General features: G+C 42.4%; 1 protein-coding gene across 1 annotated transcript; it reads right to left on the bottom strand.

Moving 5' to 3' along the window:
- Window positions 1–4,379: 4,379 nt before the first annotated feature.
- On the bottom strand, window positions 4,380–7,306 carry LOC138005970 (uncharacterized). Its single transcript, XM_068852134.1, has one exon. The coding sequence runs from the start codon at window positions 7,304–7,306 to the stop codon at window positions 4,583–4,585; it is 2,724 nt and encodes a 907-aa protein (XP_068708235.1). The 3' UTR covers window positions 4,380–4,582.
- Between the last annotated feature and the right edge of the window lie 7,694 nt (window positions 7,307–15,000).

The following is a 15,000-nucleotide window of genomic DNA, read 5'->3' as shown; positions in this document are numbered from 1 at the left end:
TCCTTCATGTCCAGGCCACCAGTTGTTTTTTGCTTGATAAGGGTAGTCTTTTTTTCGGGCTTCTGATCCCAAATAAAGTCGAACGTAATCTTGTCTACTTCTTTACTGAACTCTTTGGGGGTATTCATGACACTGCAGATAAACACAAGTTTTGAAAGTGCTAATGTTTTAATTATATTTATCCTGCCAGCGATGGAGAGGTCTCTTTGGGACCACATATTCAATGTTTTCTTGAAAGATCCTAATTTGTCAAAAAAATTTTCTTTTCAGACACTTCTAGATCATATGTAAAATGCGCGCCAAGCGCGTAAACTGGCTCGGCGCTCAATTGGAGATCATGTATGGTGTCTTTTATGTCACGCATAGAGCCAAGCCATAACATTTCAGATTTTGTTTGGTTTAGTTTTAGACCAGAGCACCTTTCAAAAAGCGATAATAAATCAAATAACCTTGACAGTGACTGGACATCAGAAAGAAGTACAGTTGTATCGTCTGCATATCGCGAAAGTATGACCTCATTATGTTCATCTATTGGAATACCTTTTATTTCTTTTGAGCGTCTAATAGGTTGTGCGAGTAACTCAATAGCAATAACGAATAATGTGCCGGAAAGTGGGCAACCTTGACGCACCTCGCGTTCTAGATGAAAATGTTTTGAGGCGTATCCGTTATTCAGAACACAACTAGAGATATCTGTATAAAACACTTTTATCCACTGTCGGAGGTCAAAACCGAAATCAAACGTTTCGAGGCATCTATGAATAAAATTCCACTCAATCGAGTCAAACGCTCTCTCAAAATCCAAAAACACGGCTACCCCTGGAATATTCTTCGCTTTAGTGAAATGCATTGTATCTGCTATTAACCTAATACTTTCTCCAATGAACCTTCCTTTAACATATCCAGATTGACAGGGGTGAATTAAGTTTAGGGTTAGGTTTAGATCTCCTCTAAGCGCAGAGCAATGGTCTTCGTCGCTATTTTATAGTCTACATTCATTTAAGATACAGGCCGCCAGTTTTTTAAATATTCGGTATTCTTCTTCGGAATTAAGGAAATAATCCCTTCACGTTGAGAGATATAAAAAGTTCCGTTTCGAAAGGCGTAATTAAAGCTACTTACCATAAAAGAACCGAGCAGGTTCCAAAAATAGCGATAGAATTCAGGCGTTAGCCCGTCCGTGCCAGGAGTTTTGTTGTTTTCCATAGCTTTTAATGCAAGCTCACACTCCTGAACCGACATGACACCCTCGCACGTTTTCGCGATTTCTTCTGATAATGCATTTTCTGTTTCAAAGAACTCATTGAAAGTTGAGCAGTTGGGGTCCATATTTCTTGATGTGTGAATCTCTTCGAAAAAGCGTTCTTCTTCCTCCAGGATGTTCTTCGGGTTTGTGATTTTGTCACCTTCATTATTAACTAAGGACGTTATATGTTTCTTTTTTTGGTTCCTTTTTTCTAAGTTATAAAAGTATTTACTATTCCTCTCACCATGCCCGTACCAACGCGCTCTACTACGCACGATTGTTCCTCGTGTTTTAATACCCGCAATTTTGGAAAGCTTGAATTTTATTCTCTCCAGCTCAGTCTTAAGAGAATCGCTGTATGACGCCTGGAGTTTGGTTTGCAATGTCATCATTTCTGACAAAATAATGGATTCTTCGTCACGTTTTCGTTTAGCTTTCTTCTTTGAAAAAGCTATTGTAAAAGCACGAATTTCCATTTTAATCATTTCCCAGTACAACCCTTTGTCGTTGACTTGTTCATGCATTGGAATTTTAAATGTTAACAGTTCCACGTAATTTAGTATCTGACAGCAAGAAGTTGTTAAACTTCCAAAACCCTGGCCCTCGAGGGAGTTCACTTTCGTTGAAAGACATGGAGAGAGCGACGGCGGAGTGATCTGAATAAATGGTTGGTAGTATTTTGCAATCCTTTACGTGATCTTTTTGCTGCTTGGAAATAAAGAAGTAGTAAAGTCTACACTGTATTTTCATTAACAGGTTAGCCCATGTAAAGCCTGGTTGATCTGGATTCTTGAAACGCCAGGAATCAAGTAAATTATGTGTTTTGATTAACGACTGAAGCTCGTCCAGAGAGGCTTTTTTGCTGTCTATCGGTCTACCGCCTTTTTTGTCTGAAGTGCTAATTGTACAGTTAAAATCACCTCCCAGCACCAAGTTGTCATTGGCGTAAGGGATTAGAAATTCTTTTTAAACGTCCCTGAGGAAAACAACTTGTTGGGTTGTATCGTTCGGTGAGTAACTGTTTACTAAAACCACTTTCGTAACGTCAAGACGTGGTTTGAATAAAATCATGACTCCTCTACTATGAGAGGAGCCATGACTGGACACAATTTTGCCTCCCCATTCTGTTTCCCATCTTTTGATGGATTCCGGCGAGGAATAAGTTTCTTGAAAGAAAATTATATCCGATTGCTGTTGGTGCAACCAACGAAAAACTTGTCTTCGCTTTCTCGAACTGTTTAGCCCTCTAACGTTAAGTGATAACAGTTTATACATTCGATTTCTAATAACAGGATAGACGGGGTATCCAAGAAATAATGAAAATAGTTTTTTTAGAATTATGCTCACAGTGCGGTTAATATTTGTGGCCAGGCTTGATTCTTATTACCACGTTAGCATCGAAACAAAGTTGATCAACATAACAGGAGAGAAAGCTAAAACGAAAGCACATGCGGAAACACATACAGAAACACATAACTATTATACAGACTTACCTAAAGCTTTGTACGGCATTTTGACTGGATATAGAAAGTGGAAAGCTGCAGCTCTCAAGTAGGTGGTTCCGTAGAAAAATAAATAAATAAATAAACTAAACTGCATTTTAGCTTTCATTTTACCTTAATTGTCCATTAAACGCCCATAGAAAGAAAATTGAGATGTTTCTTCACCACGGTAAAGAGCACCGTCGATGATCAACTTTTCGACGTTGAAGTATGCATTTTTCTTCTCGCGCTTGGCCGTCTTTAGTATCGGATATAACAACTTTCTTACCTCGTCAACTTCTTTAGGAAAATCGTTGGATATTCCAAATCCGGTACCTCTTGGGAGATTTTTTATGAAGGATTTAATAAAAAAATTATCTTGAAAATCCGTCAGCCTAACTATGATCGGTCTTGGTTTAAGACTTCGCCCATTTGATTGTGAATGGCGTGACGTAATTCTGTGAACTCTGTCAAAATGAATGTTTTTTTCGTCGACTGGAAGGATCTTTAGCTTCGTACGCATGAATTCTCTAAGGGCGAGTTCAGTGTTATTGTTTGTTTCGCTTTCACGTTCCTTTATTCCAAAGAACTTCAGGTTTCCTCTACGACTGTGACATTCGAGTTTAACATGTCGGCGGTGCAGCTCTTTGAGTTCACGCTCGATGCGTTCGCAAGAAGTGTTAGCTGTTTCTTGCTTAAGATTAACACCATCAACGAGGGCTCTTAGGTATTCTATCTCTGCTTGCGAGTTTTCCAAACTCGTTTGGAGGGCTTTATTTTCTTCTTCAAGAAGAGTAATCCTCTGTTTATAATTTTCCAGCTCGGGCAGTATAGCTAATAGCGTGTTGAGTTTCTCTTCAATACCGGAGAGCCTCGAGTTTGTAGCTTCGAGGCACTTCTTGCATCCATGCTTGTGATGTTGGTCGGACGCGTCTTCTTCATCCGTTTGCAAGCTTCCCTTTCTTGTTCGTTTCCTATCCTTTTCCGCGGTTCCCTTTTTCTTCGATGATTCGTCAGGCATTTCAAATAGACTTAACTGTATATTTTAACCACCACTGAGGCTACGGCACTGACAAGATACTACGAGCACACTTTCGGTGTGACCGCCATCTTTTTACAGAAAAAATGCGACGCCTGTAACATCTTTCAGTTTGTCGGTTTGAAGGGCCGTTGATTCGAACAACGTTCGATAAATTTTCTTAGTAATATTGTTTGTTAAAGAAAATATATTTTAGTAACAAAGCTCGAAGTACCATCCATCCAACCAAGAGAAAATGAGGGGACAGAGATGGAGGCTCCCGGTCCAGCCCTTGGAATATGTCATGTCCACGAAAGTTATTTTTAGACGAGCGGAAGTCTTTGTTCTAGCGGAAGCCTGTCTTCCGAGTCGTCCGCATGCATTTTGAAAAGACATGATGAATATTTATTAATCAGCCTTCCACGTGCGCCGCCATTTTCTCTTTTCACTAAGAACCTGAGAGCGAGGCAAAACTGCATGCGGATGTCTCGGAAGACAGACTTCCGCTATAACAAAGACTTCCGCTCGTCTAAAAATAACTTTCGTGGACATGACATATCCCAGCCAACGCCCTGAGACTCCCTCTCTGTCCCCTCATTTTCTCTTGGTCCAACACACGTTTACAAGAGAAAAAAAAATCCTGGACAAAACGAGGGGATCGGGGCCCGCTGGGAACCACCCCTAAATGTGCCCTTGATTGCTACGGAGAGCCTTGGATCAAGTTACTCGAAAATACGCCAATGGATAGATATCCGTAAATAGTTGAAAGACGACAAACAAAATGGGGCTTTTCATCCCATTTGCCTAAACTTGCTAGTTAAAATAAAACGTAAACATTCATTGCAAACTTTCAATGTCCGCGTTCTTATCTTTCTCGGAGACCTTCCACCAAAGTGGTCTGAGGCCATTGAGTAGCACGAACAATAAACCAAGCACATCCGCCATAACAGCCACCAAGAGGGAAGCCTTCCCAGAAAGCGCTGCAATTCCGACAGCTAGCTTCAGAATCACTGAAAAAGCGATGTTCTGAGCCACAACACGGCGACAAAAACGTCCAAGCTCGACAAGCTCTGGTATTTTGGCAAGGTTGTTGCTCATCAGTGCGACGTCTGCAGCCTCCACTGCTAAAGCCGTTCCTCCAGCGCCCATTGCAATCCCAACATTTGCTGCGACTAGCGCAGGGCCATCGTTGACACCATCCCCGACCATACCCACAATACTCTTCTTCTTACCTTTTTGTGATTTTAAGAAATGGTAACCACGATGTGGACAGCAACTGCATAAGCAACCTCGTTCGATTAGTTTATCGCCGTCATACTTCGTGTCATCTGAGTCCTTCATTCCAGCTTGCCTTTGTGTAACCCAGCTAAGCTTGTCCTGTGGCTTCATTTCGGCGACACACTCGTCCAGGCCAAGTTTACTTTTCACGCTCATAGCTGTCCGCCAATTGTCACCTGTTACCATGGCTGTCCGGATGCGAAGGTTACTCAGCCAATCAAGCGTGGCCAAACTGTTCGGTCTGACCATGTCTGCAAGAGCAATCATCATTGCAAGCTTGTCGTCAACACACACGAAGATTACTGTCTTACTTTCATTGGTCCACGTTAGGTACAGGTCTTCCATGTACTTGTTCAGTGTTTGGCCACAAAATTGGTGAAGGAACTCATGGTTTCCTATGTGCACTTGATGATTTTCAACAACACCAGAAATGCCTTGCCCTTCGTGAAGCTCGAAACGTGAGACTTCGGGGAGATTAAATAATTGCAATGTGATCATTTCCGTGACGCAACCAGTAAATTCATTCACTATTGCAGCTGCGAGTGGATGACTAGACTTGCTTTCAAGAGCGGCAGCTAACCGCAAAACACTTCGTTCGTGCACATCAGCCGAACATTCTATGTCCACAATTTGAAACTTTCCTTCGGTCAGAGTTCCCGTTTTGTCAAACGCCAAAATTTCTAATCTTGCAAACGCCTCAAGATAAGCTCCCCCTTTAATAAGAGCTCCTTTCCGTGCTGCCGAAGTGATGCCACAAACCACTGCAATCGGGGTTGACATGACCAAACCACATGGGCAAGCTATGACCAAAAGTGCAAGTGCTCTTCGTCCCCACTCTTTTATCTCCTTTGCATACGTACCCACACCAGCGGCACCTAGTATAGATGGAATAACAACCACCAGAGCCGCAGAAATGACCACAGCCGGTGTATAGTACTTGGCAAATCGGTTTATAGCCAGTTCAGTCCTCGCTGAACCTGTTTGGGCTTCTTGAATAAGTTGTGCGATTTTCGTGACCGTGGATGACGTCGAGTCCGATGTAGTCTCAAGTTCCAAGTAACCATTTTGATTGACAGTTCCACTAAAGACTTTTGAGCCCACAGTTTTCTCAACAGGTACGGATTCCCCAGAAACCGAACTTTCATCGACTGCAGCTTGACCTTTTACCACTTTACCATCCAATGGAATGAGCTCACCCGGTCTGACGGCGATAGTTGCTCCTATGGTTACTGCCTCGACTGGAACGCTTTCCCCTGAACTTGCTAATATCGCCAAATGAGGTGCCCTGACCATGAGTCCAGAGATAGTGCGCTGCACTTTGTGCATACAGAAATCCTGCAATGCCTCTGCAAGCGAAAATACGTACACTACAGCTGCGCCTTCTAACCACTGTCCGATTGCTAGAGTTCCTGCAATGGCTATAAGCATCAATATGTTGATATCAACTGTGAGATTTTTGAAAGACACGAATGTTTTTTTCAGAACTGGAACAATACCAAATATGATCTCTGCAATGGCTAACCACTGATACCAAGGAGATTTAACGCAGAATGCTATAACAGCTATTGTCACAAGAATGGTTTGCGTGAAAAGGTAGACAAAGAAAGATAAAAGCAAAGGCGGAATACCCTTGACCTTGCTATCTGACTGGTTGGATCCACTTTCCATGATACTGGCGCCAAGGTGTTTTTGGTTGAGTGTACTGACCAGCTCTGATGGTGACGTCAGTTTTGGGTCGTGACGGACATACACCACGCGGCCAATTACGTTGACTGCTGTGGATGTCACGCCCTTCAACGATTGCAGTAATTCTTCAATGATTTTAGTTTCCATCGGGCAACATATGTTTTGCACTCGAAGTGTTGTCGTGGTGTGACTATATAGGGGCGTATCGTCGGCGTCGTTTCGCCTTTTTTCGTTTTCTTTTGGTGATGGGGTGGTCAGGGTCGGGTTAAGGCCTCTGTAATCAGGGTTCGATGATACCTTGCTCAGGGGTTTCTCCTCACCACTTTCTGGTTTGGTTTGGCTGCAGAGATCAGTTGTATCACTCTGCAATGTTTTATCCTCAGAACAACGCTTTTGTAATTGAATCGATTCCATGACAACTGAGTCCGATTTTGCTTTTTTGAAGCAAGAAACTTCAGTCGGCTGTTTTAGAGAGGTTTTTAGTGTATTCTGTAGAATGGTATCTCCTTCATCGTCTTCATGACAACACTCGGTGCATTCGCAAGATTCCCAGGGTAATTCGTCTGAGCAGCACTCACAGCGGTATTGCTGACACATCATTGAAGAGTCTGTTAAATAGAGGAAACAGGTAAATTCAAACGCATTCTTAAAACACATCAGGATGTAGGAAATTGACCGCTGCTGGGCTAAGTTACTCGTGAAAGATAATTACAGTCAACATGCAAATAGATGTAAGGGTAGATGTGGCAATATGTTAAACCAGGAGCCCATTAGTAGGAGCCTCCATATGCAGCAGATCTTTGAGTCAACCTTTGCCCGTATCTTTCTATTTTTAGAACGAACCCTTGAGCAGGAGACTCACATTTACATTAATTTGCACGATTTAAATTCAGTTTTACTGCTTCATTTGTCTTCGTTAGACAATGACTTTACTCTGATTGGCCTTTTAAAACAGTGTGTGCAAAGCCGAGGAACTCGTAGCGTTCTAAAAATAGAAAGATACCGGCAAAGGTTGACTCATAAGGGCGTGTATGAGAGAGGCAAGCTCCTACTCATGGGCTCCTGGTTAAACAAAAAAACATTAGCCATGCAATAATTGAAAATATGAAGCGTCACCTCCTCAAGCAGGGACTTTGACGTCGATGTCAGCGAGAACTAGAACCGAGTTAGAAAAGATTCTCTCAATATTAAGGATATTTCTCGATGATTGCAAATACTCCCCCAAGTAAAATTGTGCCAACTGTTGTGGAATTGTATTGGCATACGCAGTATGGAAAGGAAGAAGAAGTGTTGTATCGTGTTGTACGTATTTCTTCAAAAGAGCCTGAAATTTGGTCTTTTTGCGTCGAATTTTTAGGGTGACAACAAAAGAAATGTACCAAAAAGGAAAGAAAGCAAAGGGCGTGCAAAGCGATTAAAATTTGCCCATCAAACCTATGGTTTTTCTAGTTCTCGTCATGGTCGAAGTCGACGTTGCTTCAGGCCCCTAATAGAAAGGTCTATGTTTTGTAGTACAGCCAAATACACTGTCCTCATTCAAATGCAATCAATTACCAGGGATGAAATCAAGAATGAAAACGGGGATGAAGATATGAAGATCAACACAGTCCACAATTTAACCAATCTTTCGACACATCGTCATATGTACATTTGCAAAACCTTTTTCTTTTGTAGATTTTTCCCTTAACATCCTTATTGTGAAACCTAAAAAAAGACAATACTTCCGCAGATCTTGAGCTCATCAGGGACTTTGATGGTTTTTAGAACAGAAGAACTCGTCTATATTATTGAGGTTAAACGCTAACTTTAGAATTGGAAAGAGTGCCTTTCGTGGTTGTAATCGTGACGTCGGCAATGCATCTAGGATGGCATCTATTCCGGAATGCAACAAATGCTCCCAACTACGAAATTTTTGATTCACCAAAAAAGTTGCTTAAAGGTAAGCTAACCAACGCGTGAGCCGACGTTTTGACAATGAGACCTTTTTAGGAGAGAATTGCGCTAATCTAAATGAACTCCCTCAGAAAGCCAATTCACATTACTAGACTTTCTGAAGAGAAATGCCGCCACAGCTTAGTAGACCTACTACTCCCCAACGCTTTTGCATCGACCCAAGTAGGAACCGTTTCTGTTTTCGCATTTAGAGTCGAATGAATTTCTCCCCTCCAAGTATAAAGTATCTCGTGCATGAAATACATGTATTTATTTATTTATTTATTAACTTTGCCAGTCAAGCTGCCAGAGCGCCACAACAGCTTGCGCCAATTACTGTGGCCCCTTTTTTACCCTCCCAACCATAATACACAACAGAAGACAGACCACGACACCGGAAACTACGTGCCCTACTCTTAGCGACAAGTGTGTGGGTTCTTTTACGTCCCACAGGATTATAAACATTGAAGGTTGTGAGACGGGACCTCCGGCTAGTCGTCCTAACCCTAACCCTGGGCCATCCCTGAACACAAACTTATCAAACGTTCAATGGGTAGCGATCATGACAGTCTGTCTACACTAACAAACAAGCTTGAGTGAGGAAGGCTCTTGCTTGCATTAAGTGGCAAGCTGGAATTTAAAAAGTGGAGTGGGAAGGTAGGGAGGGAAGGGGGAGGACACAAGGAATTTTGTACATGAAATAAATTGAGAACTGATTAGGGTCCAAAGGGTGATCCCTGTGAGGATATGAAATTTGACCGCAGGAAGGGGCCATTTTAAGTCTTCGGTGTTGTAAAAGAACTTTCCTGTCTCTCAAACATTCAAGTGTCTCGAGAGCAATAAGCTAATGTCAATATATTAAAATTCAAGTTAAAACAATGAACTTCATTTCGAGGCTCTGGGAAACAAAAATAAGGGCCGATTTGTTCTTTGTTTTAAGTTGGATTTTAATATATTGAAATTGGTCTATTTCCTAATTAAGTAACATTTTCGAAAGCTCACAAAAATCAATACAGTCACGGTAAATGACAAATGTTTTGTTACATAGGGACAGTTTTCCATAATAGTACACAAAGTTTACTGTCATTGCCTAAAGAGAGCCCATTCCCGATGATCCACTGAAGTTAAGCCCTGTGTTACGAGTTCGAATGTTTTGAGGAAAGGTAGTTTGCAAACTAAACTGAACGCAGGGTTGTCGGAGCAACATCAAGAAGATTTATTCCAAAATGAACGTAGTTTCGACGAAGTAAAACTCTGAACAACTCGTACTCGACAAACTTACACGGCCTCCGCCAAATTGAATAAACACTGCTTCTGTCACACGTGACTAAACACGGCTAACGCCAACTCTATTCGCTTGTGAAAAACTAGCTAAAAAACTCCGCTAGGACTGGTCTATTTATATCCTCGCGCAATAAACTTCTAGAACTTTCTAAAATAGTAATCAATCTAATTATAGAAGGATTACAAAACACATCGATTTAGAAACAATTACGCACGGACCTAAAAATAAACAAAGTACGAACTCTCCCGAAGCTTCTAGAAAGTAACGTTAGTAACGCAATGCTATTTTTTGTAACATAACCCCCTTCTAGAAGAAATTTCCTAAATTTATCCTACACAAGAAAAATTGCTAAAAAAGGGGCAGTTCAATGTCAATAAACTTATTCCTCAGCACGACGCAAGTAATCTGCTCCAACGTTCTCTGAGCCCTTAATGGTTTCAACTGTGAATGAATAACTCTGCAAAAACATAGTCCAACGCATAAGACGTCCGTTGGCGAACTTAGCACTGTTCGTATACTTTAAGGGTTCGTGATCCTTCTGAAGAACAAAAGAGACTCCGTACAAATAAAGGTGAAATGTCTTGATACTCCATACAATAGCTAGACATTCCTTCTCAATTGTGGAGTAGTTCCTTTCTGCACCTTTCAATTTCTTGCTTGCGTAGCAAACGGGAAACAACTTCTCATCGTGTTTCTGCATTAACACTGCACCCATTCCACTGTTGGAGGCGTCCGCCCTTAAGAAATAAGTTTTAGCTGGATCGGGGAGTCGTAGAATAGGCTCACTTGTTAGGTAAGACTTGATCGTTCGGTAGGCTTTCTCTTGTGCTTCACCCCACTCAACTTTATTAGGTTGGCCTTTCCGTGTAAGATCAGATAAGGGCACTGCAATCCCTGCAAAGGTGGGGATGAAATCTCTGTAGTATTCCGCTAGACCCATAAAAGATCGCACCTGTTTCTTTGTGCTCGGCCTTGGGGCATCTTTAATTTTCTCCACGTTATCCTGATGTAGACCAATCATTCCTTGCTCTAGATGGTGGCCTAGGAAATCCACACTGTTTACACCGAATAGGCACTTAGTAGGTCTAATAGTGAGCCCCGCTTGTACAAGGCGCGAAAATAGCCCCCTTAGGGCTTTAATATGTTCTTCCCACGTACGGGTGTGAACCAATATATCATCCCAGTAGAAATCAACATTGGCTAGATCTTCTAGCAACTTCTTCATTGCACGCTTCAGTGTTGCTGCCGAGTTGATCACTCCAAACGGCATCTTCAAGAACTCGTACGACCCGTCAGGTGTTACGAACGCCGTTTTCTGTATGTCCTCCTCTGGTATTGTTATCTGCCAATATCCCTTGCTAAGGTCGGTTTTTGAGTAGAACTTGTCTCCGCTAAGCTTCTGAAACAAATGTTCAGCATTTGGCATAGGCTCGGGATTAAATACAGTTAATTTATTTAATTTCCGAAAATGAACGCAAACACGATTTATGTTGTCTTTTTTTCTTCACTACTACGACAGGTGATGCATACGGAGAACTGGACTCTCTAATATCTCCCATTTCGATCATGTCGGCAATATCTCTTCTCAGTGATTCTCTGATGCTGTAAGGTACTGGGTAAGGTCTTGATCTAATCGGCTTGTCTGAAATGAGTTTAATATGATGCTGAACGAGATCTGTGGCACCTGGTGCTTCAGTAAACAAATTCGTGAACTGTTTAGCCAAATCCATAAATTCATTCCGTTGCTCATCCCTCAGATTTGGTCCGGTTTCAACATCCTCGATCGATTCCTTGGTTACATATCCACCAAGCTCTAAAAAATCAATGTTTTCTCCCTCTGCTTCATCAGCTTTAGCTGCACAGTCGACAGCATCGTCTACACACGAGGCGCCTACTCCACCAGCTACTGCTTCTTCGGCTGTAGTCTCCTCTCGCTCAAAGTACTTTTTAAGAAGGTTAGCGTGGTAAACTTTCTCCTTGCCTTTTACTTTCACTTTGTAGTCATTGAGACCTACCACAAAACTAACTTCAAAGGGACCCTTCCACTGCATAAGTAGCTTGTTATGGTCGGTAGGTAGCAGTACAAGCACTTTCTCACCTGACTGAAACTTCCTAACTTTAGACTTGCGGTCGTAATAGTGCTTTTCTTTCTGCTGGGCTTTCTCCAGTTCACTATGGGCGAGTTTAAGGGTATCTTCTAACTTCTCTCGTAATTCAAAAACGTACTGGTAACTGTTCTTTACCTCAGGCTCGTCAACTTCTTTCGTCCACAGTTCTTTGAGTATAGCCGTTGGTCCTCTAACAACTCTTCCATAAAACAGCTCAAATGGTGAAAATCCAGTGGACTCTTGGGGAACTTCACGATAAGCAAACAACAGGGGGTTTGTATAGCGATGCCACTGTCTTGGCTGCTCACTACACATTCTCTTCAGCATAGACTTCATCGTTCCGTTGAACTTCTCCATCAAACCATTACACATCGGGTCATAGGGTGTTGTTGTAAGCTGTTTAATTAATGCTTAGAAGTCGGGTGACTTCTCTCATACAGTCAGAAACAAACTGCGTACCCAGATCACTCAGGATTTCTTCAGGTACTCCTAGACGGCTGAAGATATCTACCAATGCTTCTGCTACAGTCTCTGTGTCAATGTTCTTTAGTGGCACAGCCTCAGGGTAGCGAGTCGAAAAATCTACCAGTGTCAATATATATCTGTGTCCTTCTTCACTCGGGGGACTGATAGGACCAACAAGATCTATTGCTACTCTCTTAAAGGGCTTGTCTATCAGCGGCATCTTCTCTAACGGTACTTTCGGCACTGATCCTTTACTTACGGTCTTCTGACGCACGTCACAGGACTTGCAAAAGGTCTCAGGTACCATAACTTCTTTGAGCGGTTTACCACCATTCACGTAAGGATGCTTGTACAGGCGGTACAGTACTCCAGATTTCTCTTCAAAGGAAATCTCCACCTGACCCTTCACTAACACACCGTCTCGTTCCCAGAACTTCCGCAGACTCTCATCTTCACACTGCATCTGCTTGAGCTTCTCTCTATCCACAATAGTTTTTTCACAGGTACTAGGCACTTTCAAGGTCGTGCGTTCATCCTTTTTCTTAGCTTGACTTCGGGTGGTTACTGCACAAGCCTCTTGCCAACTGGGGTCTGGATTCTGTGCATCCCTGGCATCACGTACATTACCAATAATTAAGTCGTAGATAGGATCTGAAAGGCACTGTGCTTCTACATGACCCTTAAGATAAGGCGTATCAACATAAATTTTCGCTATAGGCATCTTCCTCGCTGTGTTGTCAATAAGCAACATGACGTTAAAATCTCCGGTGAACTGATCCTCGCCGACAAGGTCCTTCTTGACTACAACGCCACTCCAACCGGTATCTCTTAAAACGTCGACAGTCTTCTCTCCAACTCTGCCTTTTACAACTGGCATCTTACTTCTTACTCCAGTTAGAGGTTCAACACATGCATTACGTAGCAACGGAACGTTCTTGCTACAGGCTAACAGAAGCTGATCATTTTAACTTCCTCTGGGGTAGCGTTAAGATCTGGTGACTCAACCAAACAGCCAGCACTATCTTGACCACGTTGCACAGGGTTACCATCTTTACCTTGGCCTCCTGACTTCCGTCCACCTGATCGACACTTCCTCGCTTCATGACCTTGCTTGCCACATAGGAAACACTTTCTTGCTAGAGCTGGGCAATTAATTGTTTTGTGTCCGCGGGCATTACACTTGTAACACTGGAGAGCTGTTGTGTCACTCTGTGCGTTCTTTGTTTCTTCCGCCTTGGACTGTACTGACGGCTTCTTGGTCGCAGAGCTAAACAAGTGCTTTCCATGAGTTTCCAAGTATTGATCGGCGATTTTCGCTATCTGGTCAAGCGTTTCAGGGGCTTTTCCACGAAGGTGAATAGCTAACTCTTTTGGACAAGAGTCAATAAACTGTTCTTCCACAATTAGATCTTTTAGGCCTTCAAAAGAACGCTCAGTGTGCGACAGCTCCAACCAACGCAACAAGTATCTCTCCAGTCGCATTATAAACTGTTCTGGGCTCTCATCAACTTCCGGCTTTGATGCTCTAAATTTACGACCATAACCATCCTCCGTAAGGTCATATCTCTTCATCAAAGCTATCTTTACTCGGTCATAATCTTGGGCTACTTCCTCGGATAACTGCGAATAAACTTCTAGCGCACGTCCAGACAAAAGAGCACTAAGTTTCGAAGCCCATCCTGCCTTCTCCCACTTAGCTGTCGCTGCAAATCTTTCAAATCTTTGTAAATAAGCATCCAAGTCGTCCGTGCCATCGACAAATGAGTGAAGCTTGGGTGCCTTGGCCCTATCCTCTCTCTCTTCAGGACGCCCTTCAGGACTCGCCGCAGCCAAACGTGCAAACTCCAACTCGTGTTCTCTTTTTGCCGCTTCAATAGCCTCTTTCGGTTTCAACAGCTCGGCTTCCATCTTCAATTTTCTTAGTTCGCGTTCTTGTCGCCTAGTTTCTCTCTCTTCGTCTTCCCTTCTTCTATCTTCTTCAAGTAATCGACGTCTCTCTTCCTTTTCTTCTTCTAATTGCCTCCTTTTTTCTTCTCTTTCTTCCTGTTCCCTTCTTCGTTCTTCTTCAAATTTTCTGCGTTTCCCTTCTTTTTCTTCCTCCAGTTGTCTGCGTTTTTCTTCTTTTTCTTCCTCTTCCCTCCTTTTTTCTTGTTCTAATATTTGTTGCTTCTCTACAAACTCGAGCAGCTTTGCTCCTTCCAATCCAAATTCTTTTCCCATCTGCAAAAGCTTTTCCATTTCCATAGCAGTATTTCACAGCAAAAACACAATATACTCTCTTGTACAATCTTCTTACTTTTTCTGCAACTCCTTCTTGAATTGCCCTTTCCTGGTTTCTGCAGTCGGCAAACAAATGAATTCCTCTCCCGGACAGGCCCCCAATGTTGCGAGTTCGAATGTTTTGAGGAAAGGTAGTTTGCAAACTAAACTGAACGCAGGGTTGTCCGAACAACAACAAGAAGATTTATTCCAAAATGAACGTAGTTTCCACGAAGTAAAAC

The sequence above is a fragment of the Montipora foliosa genome, chromosome 6 (genome assembly GCF_036669935.1).
Source record: "Montipora foliosa isolate CH-2021 chromosome 6, ASM3666993v2, whole genome shotgun sequence".
Taxonomy (NCBI): Eukaryota; Metazoa; Cnidaria; class Anthozoa; order Scleractinia; family Acroporidae; genus Montipora; species Montipora foliosa.
This window is presented reverse-complemented; position numbering and strand designations above follow the sequence as displayed.

What these genes read in the sequence shown, in the direction of transcription:
- LOC138005970 (XM_068852134.1), bottom strand. Translation starts at nt 7,306, where the DNA reads ATGTGTCAGCAATACCGCTGTGAGTGCTGCTCAGACGAATTACCCTGG.